This window comes from Drosophila melanogaster, chromosome 2R (genome assembly GCF_000001215.4).
Source record: "Drosophila melanogaster chromosome 2R".
In the NCBI taxonomy this organism is placed as follows: domain Eukaryota; kingdom Metazoa; phylum Arthropoda; class Insecta; order Diptera; family Drosophilidae; genus Drosophila; species Drosophila melanogaster.
This window is the reverse complement of record NT_033778.4, coordinates 11309891-11323797: the sequence shown is the minus strand read 5'-3', so window position 1 is coordinate 11323797 and position 13907 is coordinate 11309891. Positions and strand designations below refer to the sequence as shown.

Sequence of the window (13907 nt, the reverse complement as noted above, 5' to 3'; positions counted from 1 at the left end):
CCACGTCTGCGGTCGCGCACTTATTACCAATTGCTTCTGCAATAAACATGAAAATGCGCTCATTGAACTTGGTCGGTCCACTTCGAGTCCGCAGTCCATAACGGTTAATGGAGGATGCGAGTGTCTGTCCAGATGTCCAGGTTTGATAATTATTGGAGCTCTCTACTTTTTGAACATCTCTGCATTCATTTAAATTACTATTTGAATATGGCCAATTGGGAATGTAGGTTTCAGTTGGCCGTAATGTTTTAACTGCTTCCAAAAGAACTTGAGCACAAATACTCATAATTCTGCACAATCAACTATTTGTCAACTATCTTCTAAAAGTTGTATGACAAGTGTTTTCTATCCTTAACCAGATCTAATTAAACACACGTCACGCACCTAAATTATTTATAAATACGGAACGGTGTGCCTTATTTCTCTGCAACTCTTAATGACTACTTAAAATCAGGTGTAAAACCATAATCTATATGGCTACCGTTTACGCTGCGTCACTTTTAATTGGTTCTAAAGTTTTATGACAATTGCAGAAATAATTGTCGACCCAAGTTAAGATGAGTAATTAAAAAGTCTAGCTATCTGGCGATTACTTAGAAACAAGCCATTCTTCTGTCCAGAACTCTTTAACTAGCATTAAAAATCAGGTGTCAATCGGAGGTAATTTCGCCAAACACACTGATAATTGTTATTACTTTCGTTGGCCAGATTGAATAATTAAACTCCCCAAGCAGGAGGCGAATCTTCATTACGAAGAATCCCCATTGCGTGCGGTTGGTTATGGATGTGATTTTGCCGTTTTGATGACTTGGCAAAGTGGCGTATGACGGCGCCATGGGGTTGCGTGTGCATCCTGGCCAAGATCCAATAGCTCCATTACCCTTCGGGCCTTGGGCGGCCGAGTTCCGGAGCCTATCCATCCATCGCAACGGTTGATTGACAGACAACAAGCCAAATGCATTTCAATTAAACGCTAACCGCTACGAATATTTCCATTTCTGGGTGAGTTGAGTTACTGATACCGTGTGTGTTTGCTGGTTCCCGTGTCTGGTCAGGTGTGCTCTGATCTGCAGCTTTTTTTCGTGACCAGAGCCAGGCAATCCAAAGCAATCCGAAACGAATCGAAACGAACCGAACCCAAACCCGTAGGAGAACAATTCCAGAACAGCGGTCAACTCATCAGTATGCTGTATAAATTAGAGCATCAAACGGCGCTTTGCCAACTCGGAACTGGTCTATACTGTTAGTGCTACAGCACCTCCATCCACTATTCACTATCCACTAACCCCATCCACAATTCAACTATTCAACTGTGGATGAGGTGGTGCATGTGGTTGCAAACGCTTCTGGCTGGCTTCGTACGGGATGGGATGAGTTTGGATGGGATGTGTTGGGATGGAATACAGCATACGATGGCATGGCATCGAATGGAATGGAATGGGATGGAGTTCAATGACGAGGCGCGGAGTCATCGACGCAACTAGTGCACATATTGTTGCAAAATTGATATCAATTTGTTTTAATGGCCGGCCCATTATGGTACCATTATATGGTTAGTCCGTGGGTTATAATAAAACACACTTTATTACAAGCATTACGGGCGACGCGCGCCAACAGGCCAACAACTGTGGGGCTATTGACTCGGATTGCACGGACTGCCTGGACTCCCTGGACTAGTCTAATCCCAGATTGATTCCAATGGCCTTGCTAAATGATCATGTCCAGCCATCAGACGGTGGCATTAGCATGTTAGCATCGAAGCGGATATCCAGTGGTGCATCAAAGAGACCAGAACCAGTATGGAGCCGCCTACCAGGCCACGGCTGGATTATGACGAAAAGTGTGCTGGCGAAATTTGAATATCGAACTGGATTTCCTCCGACTTATACATACATATATATAGGTGTCTCTGCGGGGCCTTCGGGGATCCTGATTAAGACATAACTCATTGTACACCGTTTAGTTATGCAGATGGGATCCAGCCATGGAAGTGATATGCTACAGGAAGTTTATGAGCCAGGTTGATTGAACCCAACCCAGCGCAACTATTTGCTTCGTTGGGTGGAGTGAGGAGCACTTTGCGATGATCATGTTTTGCTATACGCTTCAAAAATTGTGAATAAACAGAATTCGCCATTTATGCAATATACAATATATTATACATTGTTCTTAATGATGCTGATGATCTAATGGAGCACCTGAGTCACGCGAAGCCGCGCGAAGTTGGGTTCATTGAACGATGTGGAGCGATGTGACCGAAGGGTCCATCCAACTATATCATCCGATGAGTAGCTGAAAATCGATAGGAGCAGTGCGATTTGCAGCACATGTTCCCAATGCAATCAAATCATTTAAGGAAATCTACTCGGTGGGCGTTTTTTTGCAAAACAATTGCTTATAAACATGGTAATTAGACCCTGGAGGCCTCCTTGTACATATAAAAGGAACTGACCGCCCGCCTGGAGCTCAGTTCATACTTTGCGAAATGAACGACTCGGGTTATCAATCAAATCTCAGCCTTCTGCGGGTTTTTCTCGACGAGTTCCGATCGGTTCTGCGGCAGGAAAGTCCCGGTCTCATCCCACGCCTGGCTTTTTACTATGTTCGCGCCTTTCTGAGGTGAATCTGGCATCGTCCATCACTCGATCCAATCTTTTATAATCCACATTTTTGCCATACCCACAGTTTGCTGTGCCAGTATCCCAACAAGAAGTTGGCCAGCTTGCCCCTGTACCGATGGATCAACTTGTTCATCATGTGCAATGTGATGACCATTTTCTGGACCATGTTCGTGGCCCTGCCCGAGTCGAAGAACGTGATCGAAATGGGCGACGACTTGGTTTGGATTTCGGGGGTGAGATTTACTGATTCACCCACTCGCAAATGAACAAACTAATGGTTATTTCTGGGTGATAGATGGCACTGGTGTTCACCAAGATCTTTTACATGCATTTGCGTTGCGACGAGATCGATGAACTTATTTCGGATTTTGAATACTACAACCGGGAGCTGAGACCCCATAATATCGATGAGGAGGTGTTGGGTTGGCAGAGACTGTGCTACGTGATAGAATCGGGTCTATATATCAACTGCTTTTGCCTGGTCAACTTCTTCAGTGCCGCTATTTTCCTGCAACCTCTGTTGGGCGAGGGAAAGCTGCCCTTCCACAGCGTCTATCCGTTTCAATGGCATCGCTTGGATCTGCATCCCTACACGTTCTGGTTCCTCTACATCTGGCAGAGTCTGACCTCGCAGCACAACCTAATGAGCATTCTAATGGTGGATATGGTAGGCATTTCCACGTTCCTCCAGACGGCGCTCAATCTCAAGTTGCTTTGCATCGAGATAAGGAAACTGGGGGACATGGAGGTCAGTGATAAGAGGTTCCACGAGGAGTTTTGTCGTGTGGTTCGCTTCCACCAGCACATTATCAAGTGAGTTTTGTGTGCCGAGTTACAAGTACTACACGCGTTTTTTTGGCAGATTGGTGGGGAAAGCCAATAGAGCTTTCAATGGCGCCTTCAATGCACAATTAATGGCCAGTTTCTCCCTGATTTCCATATCCACTTTCGAGACCATGGCTGCAGCGGCTGTGGATCCCAAAATGGCCGCCAAGTTCGTGCTTCTCATGCTGGTGGCATTCATTCAACTGTCGCTTTGGTGCGTCTCTGGAACTTTGGTTTATACTCAGGTATGTCGTTTAAAATCTTTGAAAACTTTTTAACAATCACTCCTTTTCCTAATTAGCTGCACCTAGATATTGAAACCTTATTGAAATTTACTTATTTTGAGATTTTTCCTGTTCAACTTTCATCAATAGTCAGTGGAGGTGGCTCAGGCTGCTTTTGATATCAACGATTGGCACACCAAATCGCCAGGCATCCAGAGGGATATATCCTTTGTGATACTACGAGCCCAGAAACCCCTGATGTATGTGGCCGAACCATTTCTGCCCTTCACCCTGGGAACCTATATGCTTGTAAGGATATAAAAATGTATATAATAAAGATATCACGATATCAACCGTCCATTTTCAGGTTCTGAAGAACTGCTATCGTTTGCTGGCCCTGATGCAAGAATCGATGTAGTCTGTAGTGTTTATGGTTTGTGAAAATAAAAGTTGGACTTTTTCTGGCCATTTGCATTTGCATGGCTCGTTTGGGTTGTCGCCGCGCCCATTGACACTCGGTTTCAACAATGGGGTCGGCCCACGCACACCCAGCGGCGACAGGTGCAACCCAGCTGCAAAGTGCAGAGGAGGAGCCCTAGCCCGAGCCCACGATGCAGTGCCTCTGGAGCCAGCCTCGAACTTATTCAGACGTGACACGCATTGTCATGATCTGACCCAACGCCAGACAAAGAGGAGCGGTGATCGTTTAGTATTTGGTATTTAGTATTTGGAGTTGGAGCAGATGCTGCTCCATGCCCTTCACAAGTGGGAAAGTCGCCCGTGTCCATGAAACGTTGACCGGCCGAAATGTCATTATGTGCCATGTGCACATTCGGCCAGAACGAATAGCTCCACCACTCTCAAAACTTCAACAACACACCCAATTCAGCGGGTGCGTGTTCTTATGCACTGAACAAAAAATCCGTCTGTCAACAAATGTCAATTCCATTTTTGTTAATTTTTTTTAATTATTTAATTAATTTTCCATTATATTAATTGCTGTCATTATTTGATGCCTGATTATTGTTATCAAGGTTTGCTCCAAGTATTCCTTCGTTTCAAGTACTAACCCTATAAGGATTCTGTGACATTATGTTTTCATGTTTTTTTTTTTTAACTATTTCTCTTGGTGTACCGGCAACTCCCCAATTTGGAGGGTAAAGTGGGTGGTTCGTTGGGAGATAGGCTTTTGTCAACTTCGGTCTGCTCGCCGCACTGATTAACATTTGAATGGCAATCCACATACGAGCATTTAGAACATTGTGTCCATGGCTCTTTGTTGCTGTCTCCACATCTAATTAATTCCCCCATTTCGACCATTGTTGCCATGGAGTCGGGGCCGCTGCCCCCGCAAGTGGTAATCGCATTGGCAATCGCGATGGTAATGGTAATCGTAATGGACCAACCACCGATCCGACTGCAGACCAGCCGCCAAGTTGGGTTCTCGAATTTAGTTTGTCGCGCCATATTCTAACGATCGGTCGGGTTCGGTTCCCAATAAGCCATTTGTGGCCATAATCGTTTCAGTTAAAAATACCATTGACCGGATATCCTTGCAGCAATAAACGGTATTCAAATTTATTAAGTGCCTAACAAGTGACCTTCAACTATGAGTTTGAACTTACAAGTGATTTTAATGCATCATTACTTAATGTGTCCTAAAAAATACACCTAATCCTGCATAGGATTTATATCTCAAAGGACATTTGGTTCAGAGAAATGGGAAACAGATGCAAGTTTTTGTGTAGGTTTTTAAATAGTTAGGGATTCGTCAAATAAAGTGAATCGAAGGATTATCAAAGGATTAAGTTTATTAAGCTATCCTATAACATAAAAATTCTGACATATTTCGTATTCGGAACAAGACTATTAAGTTACATTTTAGAATTACTTCTATTTTTCATGATCCTTTAGAGTTCGATTCCTCATGAATACTTTCCATCTATATTTTATCTTTATAGTTTATATAAAGTTTATATCTTATTGCCTTAGGATCTTTAATAGGGTACCAAGCCCTCCTCCTTCCTCCACCAAATTTGTAACCTTTCATAGCCAAATTCACAATTCTGAAAAAAACTTTCGGAGTTCAAAGCGACACTTTCCAAGTACAGCCACCGCTTGAGGTCAATAGCTAACGCTTTCCGAAAACCCAGTTGGCTTTAGTGGCGATTGGGTTGTGCGGAGAGCATAAAGAGTTGGGTGGACAAAAAGCCGGAAGCGACATCCGGAGTTGCGGATCGATATGAGTGGGGCGACACGTAGCTCGGCTAGATTTTCGTTTAATGATCCAAATTCACGTTACGCATTGTGCACATTATGGCTGCAGAAAGGCAGAAATATATTTAACTATTCATGTGATTTTCCCATTTTCCACCCGCCACACACTTCTCGGCGCGGGGAAAATCTCCCTATTGAGGTCGCATACTTCATGTCATTTTGTTGGCCAATGAACTAATTAGATCATGTCGGATAAACCAGCGCGACTAACCACGAATTCTGTTTCCAGCTAAACGCTAAACACGCTATAGTTTCGATATCCAAAATCCAAAAGCCAGGTTGCGGTGAAAATGCCGCGATCAAGCTAGAAAACCCCTTTCCAAGTACTCAAAATCAAACCATTGTGGATCACACAGCATGAGACCTAGAAAGGGAATACACGTGTTGCTGACGACCCTAGTGGTTAGTCTAAGCCTCAGTAAAATTAATGGTAAGTTTAAACTATGTACATAACCTTATTGGAAATAAATATAATAACTTTAGTACCTTATTTGTTCCAATGGTTTTTATGCCTCATTTACCAACAACTAACTTAATTCTTTTTTAAAAGAAGCTTTAAATGTCCTTGAAATATATCATCGATATAATAATTCATCTGTGATAATATGATCTTGAGCTACCATAGACTAGTGATATAACTAATTATCCTGTGCAGGTCAAACCACCTGTAAGAATGGCCTAGGCCGAGTGCTCTATGAAAGACTGCCCAACCAGCAGCTCCAGGGGTACGATGATGATGTGGTGCGTGATACGGCGCCACCATTCCGTGTGCTGGAAAAATGCCAGGACCTGTGCCTGCGCGACCGATCCGGCTCCAATAATCTGGTGCGCACGTGCACCAGCTTTGACTTCCAGCCAGGCAGTCGAATCACCTCCTTTGGAGGCAACTCCGAGTACGAGGAGTCCCTGTGTTATTTGACATCCGAGCAGGCGGGACCCGAAGGCATCGGTAGCCTGATGCTGGTGCCCAATAGTGTACACTTTAACGAGATTTGCCTGACTTGTAAGTGCCTACGATACTTTATAGGATCATGCTTTTATGATATCCTTGAATCCGCAGCCAGTCGCCCGGAGAGGGAGTGTCCCAGTAGGAGATATGTCTTCGAGAGACATCCCCGCAAGAAACTGAAGCTGCCCATAAGTGATATTAAGGAGATAACGGCTGCCAATCGCTCCGATTGTGAGGACAAGTGCCTGAATGAGTTCTCTTTTGTCTGCCGATCGGCCAACTTTGATTCCACCATGCGCTCCTGCACGCTGAGCAGATTCACCCGACGCACCCATCCCGAACTGATGGAAGACGATCCCAACTCTGATTACCTGGAGAACACCTGCCTAAATGGTGAGTCTAGATTATGGTAGCCAAGTGCCTGGACTCACTCTCTGAACCATTGATTAGCCGAAAGGCGTTGCGATGGACTGGCCGTTTTTGTCAAGGAGGAGAACAAGCGCCTGGGTGGCCCCTTCGAGGTGGACATATTCAATAACATGACGCTGGAGGAGTGCCAGACCATGTGTCTCCGGGCCGAGAAGTAAGGCATATGGATAATATCTCTATTTCAGCGTCATTTAAGCTAATTGCACACACCGCATTCCCGCAGATACTTCTGCCGATCCGTGGAGTTTGACGACCAGAGCAAACAGTGCATCCTCTCGGAGGAGGACTCCATATCGCAGAAGGATGACATTAGCATTAGCTCCAGTCCCACACACCATTTCTACGATCTGGTGTGCCTCGATAATCGTAAGTGGCTACCGTAAAGACCATCTCGTGTGAGTCGAGACGAGAAAAGTCAACAGCGACAACAAGATTACAGTGGTGCATCCCATCACAACGGTTGCATCCACTTCCATTGCCCCAACCATCTGCACTTCCACTTCTACGTCTATGTTATGTTGTATTCCCGTTGCAGAACGAGCCAACGATTATCCAGATAACTCAGTCACCTCGCACCTCTTCTCCAGCGGCCGGCGGCCAGATACAGCATTCCAGCGGTACCGCAACTCCAGGCTGGGCGGCGAGTTTCACTCCGAGATCACGGGCCGTTCGCTGAGCGAGTGCCTGGACGAGTGTCTTCGCCAGACGAGCTTCCAGTGCAGGTGCGTTTTTAGCGTCGAATGTTGCCGTTGCCATTTTTGTTTCAATACCCTTGCTAAAGATCATCTTAGTTCAACAAGACCATGGCATTTCAAAAATAATACATAGCTCTTAAATATCTTTCTAAATGGCTTCACATATAATAGCATTACTCAGTTGCTTAGATAGTCTAGATACATATATTTTAAGGGTACTTCCATCTTCGACGCAAGGCCTTACAGTCTTTCTGGTTCTCCTACTGCCTCACTAACCCAACCAACCACTCTATTCTATCGCAAATTACAGGTCTGCGGTGTACAGCGATCGTTTTCGTACTTGTCGCCTGAGTCGGTACAATCAAAAGGACGGCATGCGCATTATATACGATGCTGATTATGATTACTACGAGAATCTGATGTGTAAGTGGTTAGAGGAGGTGCTAATAGCGGGCCAGTAATCCCTGACATAGCTGCTGGTTCTTCTCTTGCAGTGAATGTGGTGGGCGGAGGCGCCGATGGCGATGGTGGTGGGCACGGTGGCAGCAGCGATGGCAAGCGACCCGGGGATCAGTCGGGCAGCAACTGGAGACAGCCTAATAAGCACGACGATCGCTACGGGTCGGGTGGGTCAAGTGTTGGTGGTGGCTCGCATGGTGGAACGGGTTCTGGTGGCTCAAGATTGCCACCGGGCGAGGGCGTCGACTATGGCAGGCCATACGATCGTTATCCGGACATTGCGGGCAATGAATATGGTAGGCAGTTCACTTTATGATCTCTAAATACACAGCTAATATACTGTTAAACCAGATCGTAATCCTTATGGCGGAGATCGCGATAGAGACCGCTATCCCCCAGATCGTTATGGATCCCGATATCCCACTGGAGGAGATGGAATTGGCTACAACCGGCCCTATGATCGTTTCCCTGATGATTATGGTAAGTTTACTACTTGTTAAGGTTCTGTAACCCATAATCCCACAACCATAATTCACGATCACATCGTTCTAATTCTAATTCTACTGACAACTAATTCACTAACCCCACGTCAGATCGGTATCCAGCGGGTGCGGGTGTCAATGGCGATAGAGACCGCGAAAGGGATCGAGACCGCTACCCAGTAGTTGGTGACAGAGATCGCTATCCAGGCGCTGTAGACAGAGATCGGTATCCAGGTGTCAGGGATAGAGATCGCTATCCGGAGCCTTATCCGCCAGAGCGCTATGCGGACAGATACGGAGATCGACGATATCCGGAAAGGGAAAGAGATCGCGACCGTGATAGGTTGCCATACCGTCCACTGCCCTATCCCGGAATCAATGACAATAGCCTGCCCAGTGATTTGCCGCATACTCGACCCTATCCCACCGATGACGATGCTCCCTTCCGGCCCTATGGATATGGAGGTGGACGCTATGGAGAGAACAGATACGAAGGCCGATACCCTCCTCGATTCCCTCCCAGCCGAGAACGAGATCCCGTGGGAGGCTACACTGGCAGGGATGCTCCTGACAGCATATTCCCGGACAGACGCTACCGCCCCTCGTCGATGGATTCTCCAAGGTATCCCTATTTGCCAGACTCGCGGGGACCACCGGGCAGATATGATGATATAGTGCATAGTGCCAGGAGGCCCGAGCCCGACTCGGCCAAGCGATATCCGCCAGCGCCAATTGCTCCAACGGGAAGCTCCAGCAAGTACGCCTCCACCCCGAACCGGTTTCCGGTAGGTAACGATCGTTATCCCATTGACATCTACAAATATGGCAATCGTCCGGGACCCAATGATCTTGGCAGGCGACCAGGTAAGTACTTCGGGAAGGGACTAACCAACTACCAACTTGTAACCCGTAACTCAATTGGTGGCAAGTGCAGATGAAATGTGATCTATGCTAACCAGTATACCCAACTAGGTCTGGAGCGTCCGCCACCTCCCTTCTACGATTATGACTACGAGGAGCGGTATGGCGATAGATATGGACCATACGACCGGGAGTACGATGGACCGCCGGGTCGAAGGCCACCAAGTGGTGGTCCCTATGGACGCTACGACAGTCCCTTTAACCGGCCCTATGGTGGTAATGGCCTAGACGATCGTCCCTTGCCCCTGCCTGGCCTGGGTCTCTCCCATCCACCCACTCCGTACGGAGGAGGTGGTGCAGGTCATGTCGGTGTGGGCGTGGGTGTCAACTCGGGTCCCCCGCGACCTCCGATCACCCGTTGCGAGGAGAGCGACAATTTCAAGCAAATAGCCGCCAGGCACAAGATGCGTCGCCACTTTGTGCGACGAGCTCTTATCGTCCCCAGCCTCATCCAGTGTGAGAGGGAGTGCATCGAGTCGCGGGACTTTGTGTGCCGCAGCTTCAACTACAGGTGGGTGGGGGGTGGACTGGGATTGAAGATACAAGATAATCGGTACACGAGCCGCTACAAATTCACATTGTAAATTTCAATTTGCAGAGACTCGGCTGCCTCCGGCTACGAGGACAGAGATAGGGATCGCGACCGGGACTCACCGAACTGCGAGCTGAGCGACAGAGATTCGCGAGAGTTGGACATCCACGATCCGGGCACCTTCGACGCCTCCAACTATGACTTCTACGAGCGCAGCATTGGACGCAGCGATGGCGAGTGCATGGACGGTTGGTGGATACCTTATTGAAATGTAGATCTGTTATATTAAAATAAAATGTATTGTTCGAATGATCTAATCTAGTCACGCAAACGTGTAACGAGGAGGGCATGGAATTCACGATCCGCACGCCAGAGGGATTCTTGGGACGTATATACACATATGGATTCTACGATCGCTGCTTCTTCCGTGGAAATGGCGGCACGGTGAACGTACTGAGGCTCAGTGGACCACAGGGATATCCCGACTGTGGAACTCAACGGGTGAGTTACTTTTAGAATGTGTAGTCGTTTGAATTTTAATTATCCTGAGACCCATCATTAACTTTGTATCTTACAGTATGGCGACACTTTGACCAACATAGTGGTGGTTCAGTTCTCGGACAATGTGCAGACCAGCAGGGATAAGCGATACAACCTCACATGCATCTTCCGTGGTCCGGGAGAGGCAGTGGTTAGCTCTGGTTACATAGGAGCAGGGTAATGCTGAAACTCTATCCAACGATCAAAATTGCTGATGCACATTTCCATTTCAGGTCCGGTAGTCCAATCCCCATTGAATATCTACCAGCGGAGAATACTCTCAGCTCCAAGGTGCGCTTGAGTATCCTGTACCAGGGTAGACCCACTACCACCATAGCTGTGGGTGATCCACTGACCTTCCGGTTGGAGGCACAGGATGGTTACAACCACGTTACTGACATATTTGCCACCAATGTGGTGGCCAGGGATCCCTATTCCGGACGCAGTATCCAGCTGATAGATCGCTTTGGATGCCCAGTGGATCCATTTGTTTTCCCCGAACTGGACAAGCTGCGTGATGGTGACACCTTGGAAGCCCGCTTTAATGCCTTCAAGATACCCGAGTCCAATTTCTTGGTCTTCGAGGCCACCGTTCGCTCCTGTCGCGAAGGATGTCAGCCGGCCTATTGTCCTGGGCCTGCGGGTCGTCAGGAACCTTCCTTTGGTCGCCGGCGTCGATCACTAAACACCACTGAGATACCCGAACCGGAAGCGCTGGCTCTGGAGGGCAGCAGCCAACTGGAGGCATCCACACTGGATGAAGTCACAGTCGTGAACAGCACCACCGTGAGTGCCACTTTGGGTCAGGTTCCCCTAAATGAGACACAATTGGGGGAGAAGACCAAGGAGACTGAGGAACCGGAGCAAGTGCGGGAAATGATTGAGGTAAGTGTTTGATTGGTGGGAGGGGATATTCTGCATAAGCTAACAAAATCGATTAAGGTCTTTGAAACCCGCGAGGAAATTGAGAAGGAGTCGTATCCCCGCAAGCTAGTGGCCCCGGTGGAAACGGTGTGCATGACTCCGGCTGAGTATCATGGCCTAATCACAGCCATTATCCTGTTAATGATCCTGCTATTCAGCATCACGCTGGTGGCGGGCCTGGGATACAGGTATGATGTCTTTAACGGGCTAGAGATCAGTGCTAATTGGCGCCTTTTACAGACGCTACTGGAAATCCATCTCGAAGAACCGACTCGTGGACCGACACTCGCCGATCCACTCGCTCGGACACTCCCATTCCTCCATACGCACCCATGAGCGCTTCACAGAGATCGGACATATGCCCAACCTGAATGGAGGAGGAGGTGGAGCGGCGGCAGGAACTGGGGGCGGAGCCAATCAGAGCGCATCGAATCGGGCCTCAAACGCTTTTCGCACCAACATGTCCATGTTCGGCGGCTCATTACACAAGACATTTGCCACGGGGTGAGGAACGGCGAGTCGCCAATCGTCCAACCGGTCCACTTATGGGTTGTTTGTTTTATGTCTTTACAGCAATTTGGCGCGCATGTGCCAGCTGCCAGTGATAAATCCGATGCGTAGCACCAACCAGAGCAGCCACCAGTTCGAGGATCCCAGCGAGCCCATCTACACGGATCCCTCGCTCTTCGAGCGTTCCAGGCAAGTGGCGGACCATAGTGTAACACATCCGCAGAATGAGTTCCCGACCACCGTTCGCAATTGTAAATATGTTCGCCTTTATTCCGATTTGTCTAACCGTCACGTTAGCACCACTACAAGGGTCTGCAGATGCAGAGGCCCACCTTGTTGCAAAGTCCGTCCCGTCCACCGGCTATCTGGCAGTTGGTAGTGCACCAGTCGCCTTGCAACTGGCACAGGCCTTGGAACGTGGGCATCTCACCTGTAACTAAACCAGAAGTTAACTCCCAAGTTAGGCACAATCTCCAACTGAAATCAGACTCACTTGCATGGGCACCGACTAAACAGACTAACAAAATAAGCAGACAGACGCGTAGGTAGTCCATGCTGATGAGTTGTCAGATTTCGACTAATAAGCTGGCAAGCTGGATGGCTGGCTGCGAAGGCGATAAACCAAACCATATCAGTCAAATGAATCTGAACTCATCACTCCGCCGGCTCTCTTACGAAATATTTGGAATAATAATATTAAGCTAGCTGATTAACGCTTGGTCGTGTTTTGTTTCGTTCACAGATCGCTGCGAAGTCTGACCATGGTGGCCGAGTCCGAGGACAATCAGGAGGTCTGAGATTGCAACTCCAAGCCTCCTGTGATTAGTTGTAAATAAGCTAAAGGTTTTTAACTTCAGTTAATCAAAGACAATCCGACAAGTAAACACATACGCTAGCCAAATGCGTGGGACCCTCGAATATTCGGTGGTCCATTAAGTAGCCTAAGAATTGCACCACTGACCAGTATCCAAATATTATGATCTTATTTATCTAAGCCTAACAACAGAAAACACAAGCAAGTAATTATTCTCTCTACCAGCTAAGATATGAAACGCAATAAAGCCTAAACATATTCATATCACCACAGACTTTCGTTCTGCCCAGAGGAATGCAAAGCTGATCGGTCATTAATCAACGTACAGGATTGCAATTGCAGTGGCACTTTGAATGGCCGCTTGGCCAGTCGAGGGTTAACGAGCTAGGCCAATTGCCAGTTGCAGTGGCAGTTTCCGTTGCAGACAGTAGCCAGCGGGTCTTAGTAGTTGCAATTGCATCCCGCTTTGTGGGTAATCGGAGGGTTGGTCAAAGGCCACTCATAAATCAAGCAGCAGGACGGCTACTGAACATAACTGAAATTGGACCTCAGTGGGTCACGAAGCTTTACATATCATTAGGAACTACTTTCTTTATGATGACTACACTACTTTCGCATATGCGGTTGTAAACTTTCGTGCCGAAAATTCCACTATCAGCATGCGAAAATGGATCACATCCAGAGAAAACTTACCACAAAGCATCG

At 47.5% G+C, this 13907-nt stretch overlaps 3 protein-coding genes across 8 annotated transcripts; 2 read left to right on the top strand and 1 right to left on the bottom strand.

The window, feature by feature from the left end:
* Positions 1-2485: 2485 nt before the first annotated feature.
* Positions 2486-4088, top strand: Or47b (Odorant receptor 47b; the record flags this gene model as incomplete). Its single annotated transcript, NM_078966.3, has 6 exons — positions 2486-2619; positions 2686-2854; positions 2917-3434; positions 3484-3691; positions 3821-3979; positions 4038-4088. 6 exons carry the CDS (start codon positions 2486-2488, stop codon positions 4086-4088), a joined length of 1239 nt encoding a protein of 412 aa, NP_523690.3.
* Positions 4089-5121: 1033 nt separating this feature from the next.
* Positions 5122-13463, top strand: nompA (no mechanoreceptor potential A). 5 transcript variants are annotated; one of them, NM_165821.4, is made up of 20 exons: positions 5122-5238; positions 6177-6377; positions 6603-6950; positions 7008-7289; positions 7347-7479; positions 7549-7691; positions 7861-8047; positions 8331-8443; positions 8515-8775; positions 8831-8959; positions 9073-9825; positions 9934-10393; positions 10481-10662; positions 10737-10915; positions 10992-11131; positions 11188-11839; positions 11897-12066; positions 12119-12382; positions 12452-12577; positions 13131-13463. In NM_165821.4, exons 2-20 carry the CDS (start codon positions 6305-6307, stop codon positions 13183-13185), a joined length of 4650 nt encoding a protein of 1549 aa, NP_725030.2. In that variant the 5' UTR covers positions 5122-5238; positions 6177-6304; the 3' UTR covers positions 13186-13463. The 5 variants fall into 5 exon arrangements, with proteins under 5 accessions (NP_725030.2, NP_524831.2, NP_001286312.1 ...); NM_080092.4 differs by having other exon boundaries at positions 12452-12639; NM_001299383.1 differs by lacking the exon at positions 9073-9825 and having other exon boundaries at positions 12452-12639.
* CG43114 (uncharacterized protein) lies at positions 12633-12967 on the bottom strand. 2 transcript variants are annotated; one of them, NM_001259335.2, is made up of 2 exons: positions 12882-12967; positions 12633-12824 (listed from the first exon to the last, which is right to left on the bottom strand). In NM_001259335.2, the coding sequence occupies exons 1-2, from the start codon at positions 12940-12942 to the stop codon at positions 12691-12693; spliced, it is 195 nt and encodes a 64-aa protein (NP_001246264.1). In that variant the 5' UTR covers positions 12943-12967; the 3' UTR covers positions 12633-12690. The 2 variants fall into 2 exon arrangements, with proteins under 2 accessions (NP_001246264.1, NP_001286313.1); NM_001299384.1 differs by having other exon boundaries at positions 12633-12818.
* Positions 13464-13907: the final 444 nt, after the last annotated feature.